The sequence below is a fragment of the Plasmodium berghei genome (assembly GCF_900002375.2).
Source record: "Plasmodium berghei ANKA genome assembly, chromosome: 4".
Taxonomy (NCBI): Eukaryota; Apicomplexa; class Aconoidasida; order Haemosporida; family Plasmodiidae; genus Plasmodium; species Plasmodium berghei.
The window spans coordinates 191432-204520 of NC_036162.2; the positions used below are offsets into that span (position 1 = coordinate 191432).

Here is a 13089-nt window from a genome sequence, read left to right on the forward strand (position 1 = left end):
AGCCAAAATTAACATTATATATTTTTATTTGTTAAGAAAATATTATATCAACCTAAACCCCAACGTTTAAAAATAAAACATTTTTTTAACCTTTATAAAATTGGGGTATTTCCATATGTATAACCTATTGTTGGACATAAGATATGGATACGCACGGCCTCACCATAAAAATGGTTATTATAAAATGACTACTATAAAATGGTTATTACAAAATGGTTATTATAGAAATATGTTTTATTCTCACTGTGGTGTGTGCAAATGAGTATATACAACAGCCCATTAATTGTACGCCTATGGATAGTAATAAAACATACATATAATGTTTATGCAAAATTAAAAAAATAATATACCATGTATTATTTTCAAGCCTATCCTTGCTATTTATAAAATAATTCAAAACATATAAAAGCTATATTTTTATAAAATTTTTTAAAAGTTAAATTATAAAAACCCCCAATATAATTTAAGAAAATGGCAAATATATGTACATATTTTTACAATTTTTTGAAATAATTTACCAACACATTTATTTTATAAATAAACGATTTCTGTATTTATTTGTTCTTATGACATAATTAAAAAAAAAAATAAATACATATTATTTTTTACATTAAAAAAATGTACTAAATAATGTGTCATATAATATAGGTAGCAATAAGTTAATTTCTATTATCATTCTTAACGTGAATATTATGTTAATTTTTATTTACTATTGTATGTTGAGAAAAATTACACTTAATATAATATTATAAAAAAAAATAATTATATACTATATAAATAATAAGACTTTTTATTTCCCCTATTATTATCTATATAATTATAATTATTTTTTTATAACCTTTTATTTTATTATATTTTTTTTTCAACATCCAAAAGTATATTCACCAAAACTATAAATAAATTAGGGTACCGTTGGGGAAAATTTTTTGGAAATAAAAAGTAACTTAAAGATATAATATATAAAAAATAATAATAAAATAATAAGAAATAATAATAAAATAATAATAAAATAATAAGAAATAATAATAAAATAATAATAAAATAATAAATATGAAATCCATGTGCGCATTAATATGTTATGATTAATTTTTATACGCATTACTACCCAACACCCAACTCACAATTATTGCATAGTATAATAAACATAAATTTATTACCCTTTATTTTTTTAAAAGTAAAAAATATATGTATATAGTATATAATATATAACCACTTAGTAACACCCTTGGCTTTAGCTCGTATTTCTCAGTACATATCAAATGTTTGGCAATTTTTATCCTACATATGTATAAAATATATTATATAATATAACATTGTATATATTTTTGAACGTATTATTTTTTTAATATATTTTTTTATATAGTATGCTCCCACCTCAATAAAAAAACAAAATTTGTAGATATATGCAAAATTAATATATTTTTTTAAATGCATATATATAATATATAGATATATAAATTTCTTGAAAAAAAATATACGATTTTTTTTTTTTATTTATAATAAAAATTACAACGAACAAAAATACAAAAAACATATTTGTTTTAAGTATTTACAAACTAAAATTATATTTTATGAAAATTTAATAATATATAAATTTAAATTTAACAATATCATTAAACCAACATGGGATCAGGTAAAATTTAAATACAAAAACATCTTATATATATATGATTTTTAAGGGGCTAAGCGTTATTTTTTATTCAGCTATATATTTGTATATATATATGCATATTCATAGAAAACTAACAAACTGTTTTCTTTGCATCATATATATATTATTGGAAAGCAATAAAAAATGCAATGAAAATGAGAATTGTGAAATGATAACTATTTAAAAAAATTGTCCCTATATATTTCCCCCTTCTATTTTATACGGAAAATACTCCAACTCGTTCTTCCCTCAATATATACATAATGTTATAACGCCTACCCTGTACATAATTGTAGCTTCATATTATCATGTTTGTATTTACCATCGTTATTATTTTTTTTTTTTTTGTTAACAGGAAAACCTAGTGGATTAAGGTCAGCACGAAAACTCCGAATAAGGAGAAGAACACAAAGATGGGCAGACAAGGGATACAAAAAATCTCATTTAGGAACTAGATGGAAGTCTAATCCATTTAGAGGAAGTTCTCACGCTAAGGGAATTGTTGTTGAAAAAGTTGCTATCGAAGCTAAACAGGTAAAATAAACTATTTATGCACAAATATATATGTACAAACTAGCTTTTTTTCATAAAAAAAAAACACATAATTAGCTAGCTCATTTGAAATAAAAAAATAAAATGATTAGAATAAAAATACAATTTAATAGTTCCATTTGTGTTTCATAAGCTAAGTATACAAAATAGCTCGTGAGTCAAAAAATGGATAAAAAAATTGCAGAAATAAAAAATATGTTAATTTTTATGATTTATTTATGCATAAAAATAATTTAGTTCTTCAACAACACATTGTATGATATTATGTAATTATTATTCAATTAATCAAGAAAATGTGTACTACTTCAATTATACGCAATGAATATTCTATGAATATATTATAATATTTGATATTCTTTTAATATTTATATTAATTAATAAATTATTATTTCCTTTTATAGCCAAACTCTGCATACAGAAAATGTGTTAGAGTACAATTAATAAAAAATGGTAAAAAAATTACCGCTTTTGTCCCTGGAGACGGTTGTTTAAATTTTATTGACGAAAATGATGAAGTTTTAGTTTCAGGTTTTGGTAGAAGTGGTCACTCAGTTGGTGATTTGCCTGGTGTTAAGTTCAAAGTTGTTAAAGTAGCAAGAGTATCTTTATTAGCTTTATTTAAAGAAAAGAAAGAAAAGCCAAGATCATAAGGCTTTTTTTTTTTTTTTTTTTCATTTCCATCACTTATGCTGTGCAACATTTGCATATGAACAATGTATATATAAACATACTAATATATATTTTTTTCAAATTTTTTTTTTTTATTCTTCTTCACAAACGTGTGTTTTATAGCTATGTGCAAATGATTTTCTATGCTATTTTTATTTCATAATTTTTGGAACATTTTAAAGAGATGCCTATTTATGAATCACCTTATACATAATAAAAAATAACGTATATATTCAATTCATTGTAGAAACATAAAAAAAAATTGTGTAAATTTTTTTACATACACAGATTGATTATTAACAAAATAGGTATATATATAACAAGGCTATGTATTCCAAATTGGTATATATCTATATATAATTTTATTTTATTCCTTTCTTTTTTAGTTTCTAAAATATACCGATTAATATGTATACATATCAATATGTTTATCCTCCTTTATATGGCCACATAAATATGATAAGTTTTTACTTTTATCATCAATTTTATTTGTTATACTATTTTAAATGTCGTAAGTCTTTTTTCAAAAGTGCAATAATTATATACAGAATATTTTGTAAAAAACAAAATAAGGAAAATTATAAAATAAGAAAAAAAATGTATGTATAATATACATTTTTAAAATATGCATATTATTAATATATTTATATCAAAAATAATGATAATGCGCATGTACATACATATTTTGCATGAATTGTTCAGGCAGCTGTAGCTGTTGGTTTTTGGGACATGAGAAAATCCCTTTCAGCAGATTCTTCACCAAAATCAATAATTGCAACAGAACTTGCTCCAATAATTTTTCTAGCATTTCCTTCTTTATCTACTTTAAATAATCCAGACCATTGTCCTAAGTCCTTACTATCATTATCGATCATAAATAGTGGGATTTGTTTTTCTGCACATAAAGCAGTAACTAATTTTTTATAGGCAGGTTCTGAGCACACATTTGATAAAAAACAAACTTTAGCTTCTTTAGATTCAATAGACTTTATTACTTCTCTTATTCCAATTTTTAATCCATCATGCACTAAGGCATTTTTTATGACCTACATATATATGTATGTGAATTTTTTATTTTATGAAAATTTTAACAAAAATTATTTATATGCATATATTATTATGTATATATCAAAATTTAAAACACAAACTAAGTAATGAAAATTTGCTCAGATTTTTATAACCAATAATAACAAGATTTGCCCATTGTATAAACATAGATATACATACATTTTTTTCATTCATATTTATAAATTATTAATATTACCTTTTGGATTGCTGTTACATTATCAAAAACAGCTTTTTCTTCAATTACTACATTGTTATCAACACTCTCTGCGTCAGCCATTTTTATTTGTTTTTTAATAAAATAAGTAAATATTTTTTTTTAAAAGTTTAATAATTTGAGAAAAAAAAGTAAAATAATTTTATTATTATAAAGAATTATACAAAATAAAAATATATTATAGTATGTACAAATATATTTGGTAAATTAACAAAAAATTGTTAAAGTATTTTTTTTTATTTTTTTTTTAAACGCACAAAAAATATATATTATGGGCTTTAATTATTAATCCCTTTTTAATTTAATAATATCAAAAGAAAAAAAATTATCCAGAAAAAATATAAATAAATATGCATACATAAAGCATATTAAAATGCTTAATAATAATATAATTTTTTAAACTAAATATTATGTATATATATCATCTTATACGCTTTCTATACCTACTTTTTTCTACGCATTGCAAATACCACATCATTATATTAGTAAAATTTGCCAAGTTATTCCTTTTTAAAATAAATTTAATATTTAAACCTTAATGTATTGCGTACAATTTGGAATAATTTACGAAACGGTTTGTACCAACATTATTCTCAAAAAATCTTTATACATAACATGTATTATAACTTTGTAAATGCATATAATATACAATTTTGTAAGTATGAATAATATGCAATACAATTTTTATGCTTGCTACACTGCATACCTATAATACCATTAGTGCACAAATAGCTTATTACCTATAAAGGTACATAATAATATAATATTATATATGTTACATTTCCCGCTTCTTAATTTATGGGAAATAAGAAAATAGATCCCTCCTCTAAGCAAAAATTGTGACTAAAAAAATTAAGTAACAAATTTGTATACACATTAAATGGTTAAAAAAATATATATATATTATAAATGCGATAAAATAATTAAAATTTTACGCATTTAAGTTTTCGCATTTGGCTTAGAGTTTTCGAACCCCCACAAAGTTGTACCCTATGAATTCATATATATACTCATAATATTTTGATGTGCATATCTATCCCTTGGTTTGCTTTTTGTTTTTTTTTATCAATATATTTCATACAGTTTTCAAAATTGTAGTTTGAACTAAATGTACGCAAGCACAATAAATAATAAAAAAAATATATAAATGATGAACATTTCCATTACATGTACTAATATATATATGCAAAGGATATGAAACAAAATCATTCATATTATAAAAATATTTCCAGAAAAATATAAGAAAAATAAATGCATTAAAATTAAAACGATGTTGTAATCTTTAATTTAAAAAAAAAGATAAAAAATTTTATTCCGAAATAAAAAGTTTTTTCTTGGGGCATATATAATTGCTTATATGGATATATATACTTTTTTGTTTTTTTTATTGGATATATTTAAATCATTCGATTAACCAACTCGTTAATATGTTCTTCTCTGTTTCCCCAATCTCCAGGCCTTGGTTCATTAAATCCATGGCGTTTTGCTTTGAATCCTTTTTTGGGTGGCTTAAGTTTGAATGCCCATAAGAAATTATTTACTTTTTTAAAAACAGAGCCACATGTATATATTTGATAGATCATATCTTCAATACCATGTACATTATATTTACCTAAGTGTTTTGAGATGTCTTCATTATTTTGGATTTTTTTTCTAGAATACCTTCGTACTTTTCCATCCTTTATATATCCTCTTTTATATATTAAGTTTCTAATAGTAGATAAAGATGGATATCCATATGTGACATATGGTTCAACTATTTTTAACATTTCTTTTGTAGCTTTATTGACCTTAACAAATACTCCATTATGTACTTGTAATAATCTTAATAAGCGAAACACACTTTTCACTTTTGGTGGCAATTTATTAACACCCTTTAATCTTATTACAAAAACTACTTTTTTTTCAGCTTCTCTATAAAAGCAATTATTTTTTCTAGCTTCTCTTTTCAACTCTGTTATTTTCCTCCTTTCTTCTTCGTATTCCTTTTCGTACTTCAACGTCCTTGCTCTTAATTCAATGCGTTTTTTTTTGTTTATCTATAAAAAATAGTTAAATAAATAGCATATTATCATTATTCTTATCATTATCATTGTATTATTATTAACATATATACCACACGATAATAAGTTCACTCCATCCAACATAAATGAACCGACACATATGCATAATGTAACTTACCAATTTTGTTTCCTTCAATTTTTTCATGATTCTTTTTTTTACTGCTGCAGCATTTTTAGCTCTTTTGGCCTTTAGGGCGGCCATGTTATTTCCTATTTCATTTTCTCCCTTTTCTTCATACCTATCCTGTTAATTGTAAAAAAAAAATATATATATTATGAAATGATACAATCACGACATGTTTATATATATATATACATATTCATGAGCACAAGCATAACATTTTATGTTGGCTTGTATGTTTATCCCCCTCAAATATATATGTGAATAGCGGCGTATATATATTATATACACTTTAAATGGGGAATATGTAGTAATTATATGTATTTTATATATATATATATAACAATGAAAATGCAATACATATTTATATATCTATTAAATGCGTTGTTTTATTTATTTAGTTTTATTTTAATTTTTTTGATTTCTTACTGCCATCGTTTTATTTTTTTTGATATATATTTTTCATAAAATTTTTAAGAACAAAATGATTTATTTGGGTATCTTCTTCTTTTTGTGAAGATTTATTAAAGATATTTTCTTTATCTAAAATTTTATTATTTTGTTATGTTTATTCAAAATAATATTTTTTTTTTTTTTAAATTATATATCTATGAATTTTAAAAAACGGGAAAAAACAAACAATCAAAAAAATTGTATTATAATGCTAATTTGTTAGTTGAAAGAAAATAAATATATACAAAATTAAATTATATGTATATATAGTTTTTTTTTTAATTTTATTAATACTAAAATACATCACCATAATTTACGACCTGCATATATATATCCCATTTTTCCCCCTTATTTGATATTTACCACACCTATATGCTTAAATTTTTTTGCTTAAGAATTATGCTTATATTTATTATAAAATAATTTGTATTATATAAAAAGCATACAATGTTCCATTTATAAATAAAATATATTGTAGTATAATAAAGCCCCTTAAAGATACTTCCCAAATTCAACAATGAAATGTAGAGAATATTAAGTAATATTTTTTTTATAGTGCTAAAATATACTCATTATATATATATACCACATAAGTTACTATAAAAGGGAATAATATATAATCCAATAATAAATAAATACATAATAAACAATATACCTATAGTAAATTAAGCCTTCAAAAGAATATCGTGCTTATACTTGTATCGAATATAAGCCATATGATATAGGGGGAGAAAACCAAAAATATTCATGCGTAAAATAAATATTTGCTATAAAATAAATAAAATACCTACATATTTATTATACATAAATATATGTAATATTTTTTTTTTTGTAAATTAATTTTTATTACTTGTTCATAAATATTATACTCAAACAACTTTTTTTTATTCATTTTTGGATATAAAAAAAAAAAATTTTATTTTAAAATATTTATTCTATAATTTATTAAAGTTATACATAATTATTTATATAAATCAATATATTTGTATAAATATATTCTATCCCCCAATCACATGTATATAAGTATTACATTTTTCGAAACATCCAAGTTTATCCTTGCAACTATAGCTTATTACACGTGTATATAACATATATATATATATATTTAAAAATAAAAAATAAAAAGTTAATTTTTTGCGAAGAAATAATAAAATGTGGAGCTAACTTTTTTTATGGCTTTATTATGTACACATACATAAATTATATGCACATCAATGATATTCCCTCGTTTACTATTTCATATTTTTTACTCCATATTATTACATATTTTTTAAAATTAAAGAAATACGATTTATTTTGAATATGAACGGATAGCTTATAGTACACCATAGGTCACTCTCTCACGTTATATATACCTATTTACCAAAAAATAATTAAAAGTTTGATAAAAAAAATAAAATATTCTCTATATATAGACAAATTTATATTTATATATTTTACAGTATATGTACTAAGTCGTTATCAAAGTAAAAATATACACAAATAATTATACTCAGTTATTATATGCACACATATTTTGTGCCTAGGAGATGGTTCATAGAAATTATTATATTTTCACAATGAAATTTAATCATATCCTTTAAAAATATAAATAATACATAAAAAAATAACAAAATTGCCATACATATATATATAAGGTGTATGAGAAACGAAGTATAAATTTTTACTTCATGATATATGATGCTTAATCATGTACCAGGCAATACATAAAAACCCTTTACTACTATTTTTACATTTTTATGAACAGATATATTTATTCTATTGAATTATATGACTCCTAAATGGAATGTAATTTAAAAGAATACGGTATTTTAAGGAAAGGTTACCATGCATCAATTTCATATTATTGTTTTCCATGCATATAAATAAATTCAAAATCTACAAATGCTAAACACATTTTACATAAAATTATGTTAATACCTAAAGGAAAGTATTACACATTATACTGGGAAAAAAAAATATATTAAAATTCGAATAGACAAAAAAGCAATCCTTTAAATGCACATTAAAATTAATTTAAAAACTTTAAATTATTACTTAATAAAAAGAACTTATATTTTATATATCTACATATGATATATCTTTTCATTATTATTCTCTCTTTATTCATATTAATAATTATGATATTCCAAACTAGTCATTATATATTCCTTTTATAACACTATTTTATTTTTTTATTTATATTTTTTTAAGCGTTTTTTTGTATGTAAGAAAAAAAATATATACACACATATTATACAAATAGTGCAAAAAAAACACATAAATATTTATATTATTCAAAGGACACATAAGTATGCCCTTGTTTTATATTTTAATAGGAATTCATGGGAATGCTAATTTGCCCATTTTTTATTTGACAAACACAAACATATTTTTATTTATCCATTAATTTCGACAATTTTAAAATTATAATTTTTTGTCTAATATCCAATTTTAGAAAGATTCCCACATAGATCCTTTTCGTATGTCTATACATAAAATGTGCAAGCAGATACATACTAGATTAATCTCTTTATGTACATTTTTTTTTAATTGATAAAAAAATAGCTAAACTTACTATTTTGTCTAAATAATTGTAGCGAAAATATTAAAAAAAAAAATCACAAAAAAAATTTTAAAACTATTTTTTAATAGCACCGCCAATTTGTGTATATACATGCAGGTGGGCAGAAATGGCGATGTGCATAAAATAGTCCACTAAAAAGTAAAATATAATAAAATAAAGTAGAAAAAAATAAAGTATAATATAATAAAATAAAGTAGAATATAATACAATAAAGTAGAAAAAAATAAAGTATAATAAAATAAATAGCTAAATAACAACAAACTTTATAATTGCATAAAACGATACAAGCAGTGTTAAATGAGCTTGTAAAACATAGGTTGAAAAGAGAAAAATAAATTATGCATGAAGGGAAAGAAACATTATCATTTGGAAACATGGATTCTGGATTGGTTGTAAGTCGAAAAGAGCTGATAGAATGGGTAAATAGCTTTCTAAAATTAAATATTACAAAAATTGAACAGTGCTCAAATGGAGCAATCTATATACAATTACTAGACATATTATTTCCAAATAAGTCCGTTTTACATAAAGCAAAATGGAATGCAAAAATGGAATATGAATGTATAGTAAATTATAAGCTAATACAAAGTGTTTTTAATAAATTAGGAATAAAAAAACATATGGATATAGATAAACTTATAAAAGGAAAATATCAAGATAACTTAGAATTTTTACAATGGTTTAAAGCATTTTTTGAAAGGCTTGTTGATTATAATAATGAACAAATAGCTAATTATGATGCTATGGAACGAAGGAAAATATCTATATTAGGAGAAAGAGGAGATTATAAGGTTTTAAATAACTATATGCCAGATTGGGCAAAAGTTGATATAAGTCTTATAAAAGATAAAACTATTCCAAATAACTCAAAAACAAATACAGATATTATACCTATTACTTGGGAGAATAACAATACTACAAATTTAATTCCAAATTCAAGGAGTTCAACAAATATTCAATCTAATACTAATACAAAGAACAACCAAATCAACAATAATATTCATTCTCATAATTATCATAGTAGAAGTTTAAGTCGAAAAGATTTAAAAAAAAATGAAAAGCATAATAATTTAACAAATACAACCATTAAGTATAATAATTCTCATATTTCTAAGGACATAAATTTACCAAAAAAAAAATTATCAACAATTGTAAATGATACAAATAAGACTAATAATAGATTGTCCGCTCTTAACAAATTAACTTCTCAAAGTTCCATATCTTCTTATTATAATAAAAATAGTATTTCAGAAAATTTAAAAGATGTTTCTTTAATTGAGCAAAATAAAAAATTAAAAAATATATTAGAAAATAAAAATCAAGAAATTATATTATTACAAAATAAATTACAAGAAGAACAATGTGAAAAAAAAATTATTCTTTTTGAAAAAAAATTTTATTATAATAAATTAAGATTTTTAGAATTATTATGCCATCAATCAACCAATGATTCAATACTCATAAATGATATACATCAAATAATATACGCACGAGAAGACACATATTTCCATCAAACTGTTTCGATACAAAACCACGAAAATGACAATGGAAGCAACAATGGAGTTATCCAAAATAACAATGATTGTATTGCGAATTATACAATTGAAAATGGCGAGCAAACCGCCATCGGTTTGCCTACAGAATGATATGCCCAATTAATATACATTTTTATATTTTGTCTTAAATTTTTTTTTTTTTTTTACATTTATATGATTATTCACCCTTATTTTAATTCATCCTATATATGAAAATAAAAATAATAACAGTATAAATATATAATGAAGGAGCATTCATTTCTAACTCCTAATTTATTATTAATTAATATTTTTAAATTCTTAATATTTCTTGATTTAAATAAAATTTGCAATATTTTTTATTCTCTATATAGTGTGTGCTTAGTTTTATTTATGCCACTTTTTTTTTTATAATCCTGTGAAATTATTTAAAAAAAAAAAAAATATTGTCTCAAAAAATTAATTTAATAAATTGTTTTCTTAAAAAATATAAACTATAGATTAAATTTTTTTTTTTTTTATTTCTATGCAAAAAAATAAATATAATTTTTGTCTATACATTTATATAAATAAAATCGTGGTCACTTTGTAATATGATTAAATAATTTTAAATATTAAAAAAATTTATTATTTTTAAACAAAAAGAACAAATTAATTTAAGTCCAAGTTTAAATTAAAGACAAAAAAAATTTAATAGATATCTTCACATATATGTACATATAAATGTGTAGTTAAAACATAAAACCCAAGATTATTTTATATTCAAATATATAGTTTAAATCAAATATTTATAAAAATGTCATATTTAAGATTTTGTTTAAATTAAAAAAAAATATCAATTCTTGATTAGGCCAATAAAATAAGGATGTGTTAATTTAGTTTCAACAACTTCATCAACAATTCCATATTCTTTTGCTTCGTATGCATTCATATAATAATCCCTGTCTGAATGTTTTTCAATTGTTTCTTCATTTTTATTTGTAAATTTTGATAAATAATAATATAAAAGTTTTTTAAGATAAAGGATTTCTTTTGTTTGTATTTCAATATCATGAGGATGGCCATATGCATTCCCAAGTGGTTGATGTATCATAATTCGACAATTTGGAAATGATTTTCTTTTTCCTTTTTTCCCACTCGCTAAAATTACAGAAGCCATTGAGGCTACTAAACCAAATGATATTGTTTGTATATCTGATTTTATATAATTAAAAATATCTAAAATTGCTAATCCCTCATTTATTGAACCGCCAGGGGAATTGATATATATTTTTATATCATTATGATTTATATTATCTAAATATAACAATTGTTTAATAAGCTCATCTGATGTTTTTTTATTTATTTCATCTGTTAAATATATTATTCTTTTTTTAAAAAAATATAATTTTATATTTTTTTTCATATCTTTAATACTATTATTACAACATAATAACTTTTCCAATTTTTTATATTTTTTTTTTTTTAATATTTTTTCCACCATTTTTTCCATCACATTTTGTCTGACCTTACTTTTTTCCTCTTGATATATTTTTGTAACATTGTTTATATTAACTTTGGTTTTATCTAAATTTCCTGAAAAATTTTTTACATCATTTATTTCATTTACACCTATATTTTTATTTAATATTTCATCATTTGTTAATAAATTCCATTTATTATTTTGAGTATTAAACTTTTCTTTTATTCGTTTTTTTTGTTTTTCTAATAAATTTGTATTTGAAAAATTTATAAACGTTAAAATGTTTGGTTTCTTTAAATTCTGTTTTGCTTCAATCGCATTATTTTTTATTAAGATCAAAAATATAAACAATATTAAATATATCATTTCTATAAGTTTAAATGAAGACATATAAGAAATATAAATAAAAAAGAAAACCCTTTAATTTTCCCTCAAAATAAGTTATACTTGTTTAAAAGAGCCAATTTGTAAAAAAATTTCATATACTTGCACACATATATATATTCATTTGTTTTCCATTTTTTTTATATACATTCTTCTATTTGCTTAACATGCTGCAAATATATTATTTCAATTTTTAAAAATTCATATTTTATTTCCGATAATTAGAAATAAGAAAACAAACAAAACGTTTACTACATATGCTATGAACTATGCTATGAAATATATGACTTATATATCAAAAATAAAAAACATTAAAAAAAATAGTAAAACAAAAATAAGCCATATATAGAATAAAAAACACAAAATTATATT

The 13089-nt window shown here is 21.5% G+C and overlaps 5 protein-coding genes and 1 non-coding gene across 6 annotated transcripts; 3 read left to right on the plus strand and 3 right to left on the minus strand.

Annotated features, from left to right (window-relative positions):
* Nucleotides 1-1623: 1623 nt before the first annotated feature.
* Nucleotides 1624-2853, plus strand: PBANKA_0405300 (40S ribosomal protein S23, putative; the record flags this gene model as incomplete). The annotated part of the gene is made up of 3 exons (XM_034568086.1): nucleotides 1624-1633; nucleotides 2007-2185; nucleotides 2605-2853. The coding sequence occupies 3 exons, from the start codon at nucleotides 1624-1626 to the stop codon at nucleotides 2851-2853; spliced, it is 438 nt and encodes a 145-aa protein (XP_034420110.1).
* PBANKA_0405310 lies at nucleotides 2315-2454 on the plus strand. Its single transcript, XR_002688161.1, has one exon. It is a non-coding gene; the product is annotated as a small nucleolar RNA snoR03 (small nucleolar RNA).
* A 717-nt stretch (nucleotides 2854-3570) lies between the features above and the next one.
* Nucleotides 3571-4217, minus strand: PBANKA_0405400 (40S ribosomal protein S12, putative; the record flags this gene model as incomplete). Its single annotated transcript, XM_034568087.1, has 2 exons — nucleotides 3571-3918; nucleotides 4137-4217. 2 exons carry the CDS (start codon nucleotides 4215-4217, stop codon nucleotides 3571-3573), a joined length of 429 nt encoding a protein of 142 aa, XP_034420111.1.
* A 1334-nt stretch (nucleotides 4218-5551) lies between these two features.
* PBANKA_0405500 (60S ribosomal protein L7, putative) lies at nucleotides 5552-6773 on the minus strand (the record flags this gene model as incomplete). The annotated part of the gene is made up of 3 exons (XM_034568088.1): nucleotides 5552-6193; nucleotides 6336-6461; nucleotides 6768-6773. The coding sequence occupies 3 exons, from the start codon at nucleotides 6771-6773 to the stop codon at nucleotides 5552-5554; spliced, it is 774 nt and encodes a 257-aa protein (XP_034420112.1).
* Nucleotides 6774-9695: 2922 nt separating this feature from the next.
* On the plus strand, nucleotides 9696-11003 carry PBANKA_0405600 (microtubule-associated protein RP/EB family, putative; the record flags this gene model as incomplete). The annotated part of the gene is made up of 1 exon (XM_034568089.1): nucleotides 9696-11003. One exon carries the CDS (start codon nucleotides 9696-9698, stop codon nucleotides 11001-11003), a length of 1308 nt encoding a protein of 435 aa, XP_034420113.1.
* A 703-nt stretch (nucleotides 11004-11706) lies between these two features.
* On the minus strand, nucleotides 11707-12699 carry PBANKA_0405700 (ATP-dependent Clp protease proteolytic subunit, putative; the record flags this gene model as incomplete). The annotated part of the gene is made up of 1 exon (XM_034568090.1): nucleotides 11707-12699. One exon carries the CDS (start codon nucleotides 12697-12699, stop codon nucleotides 11707-11709), a length of 993 nt encoding a protein of 330 aa, XP_034420114.1.
* Nucleotides 12700-13089: the final 390 nt, after the last annotated feature.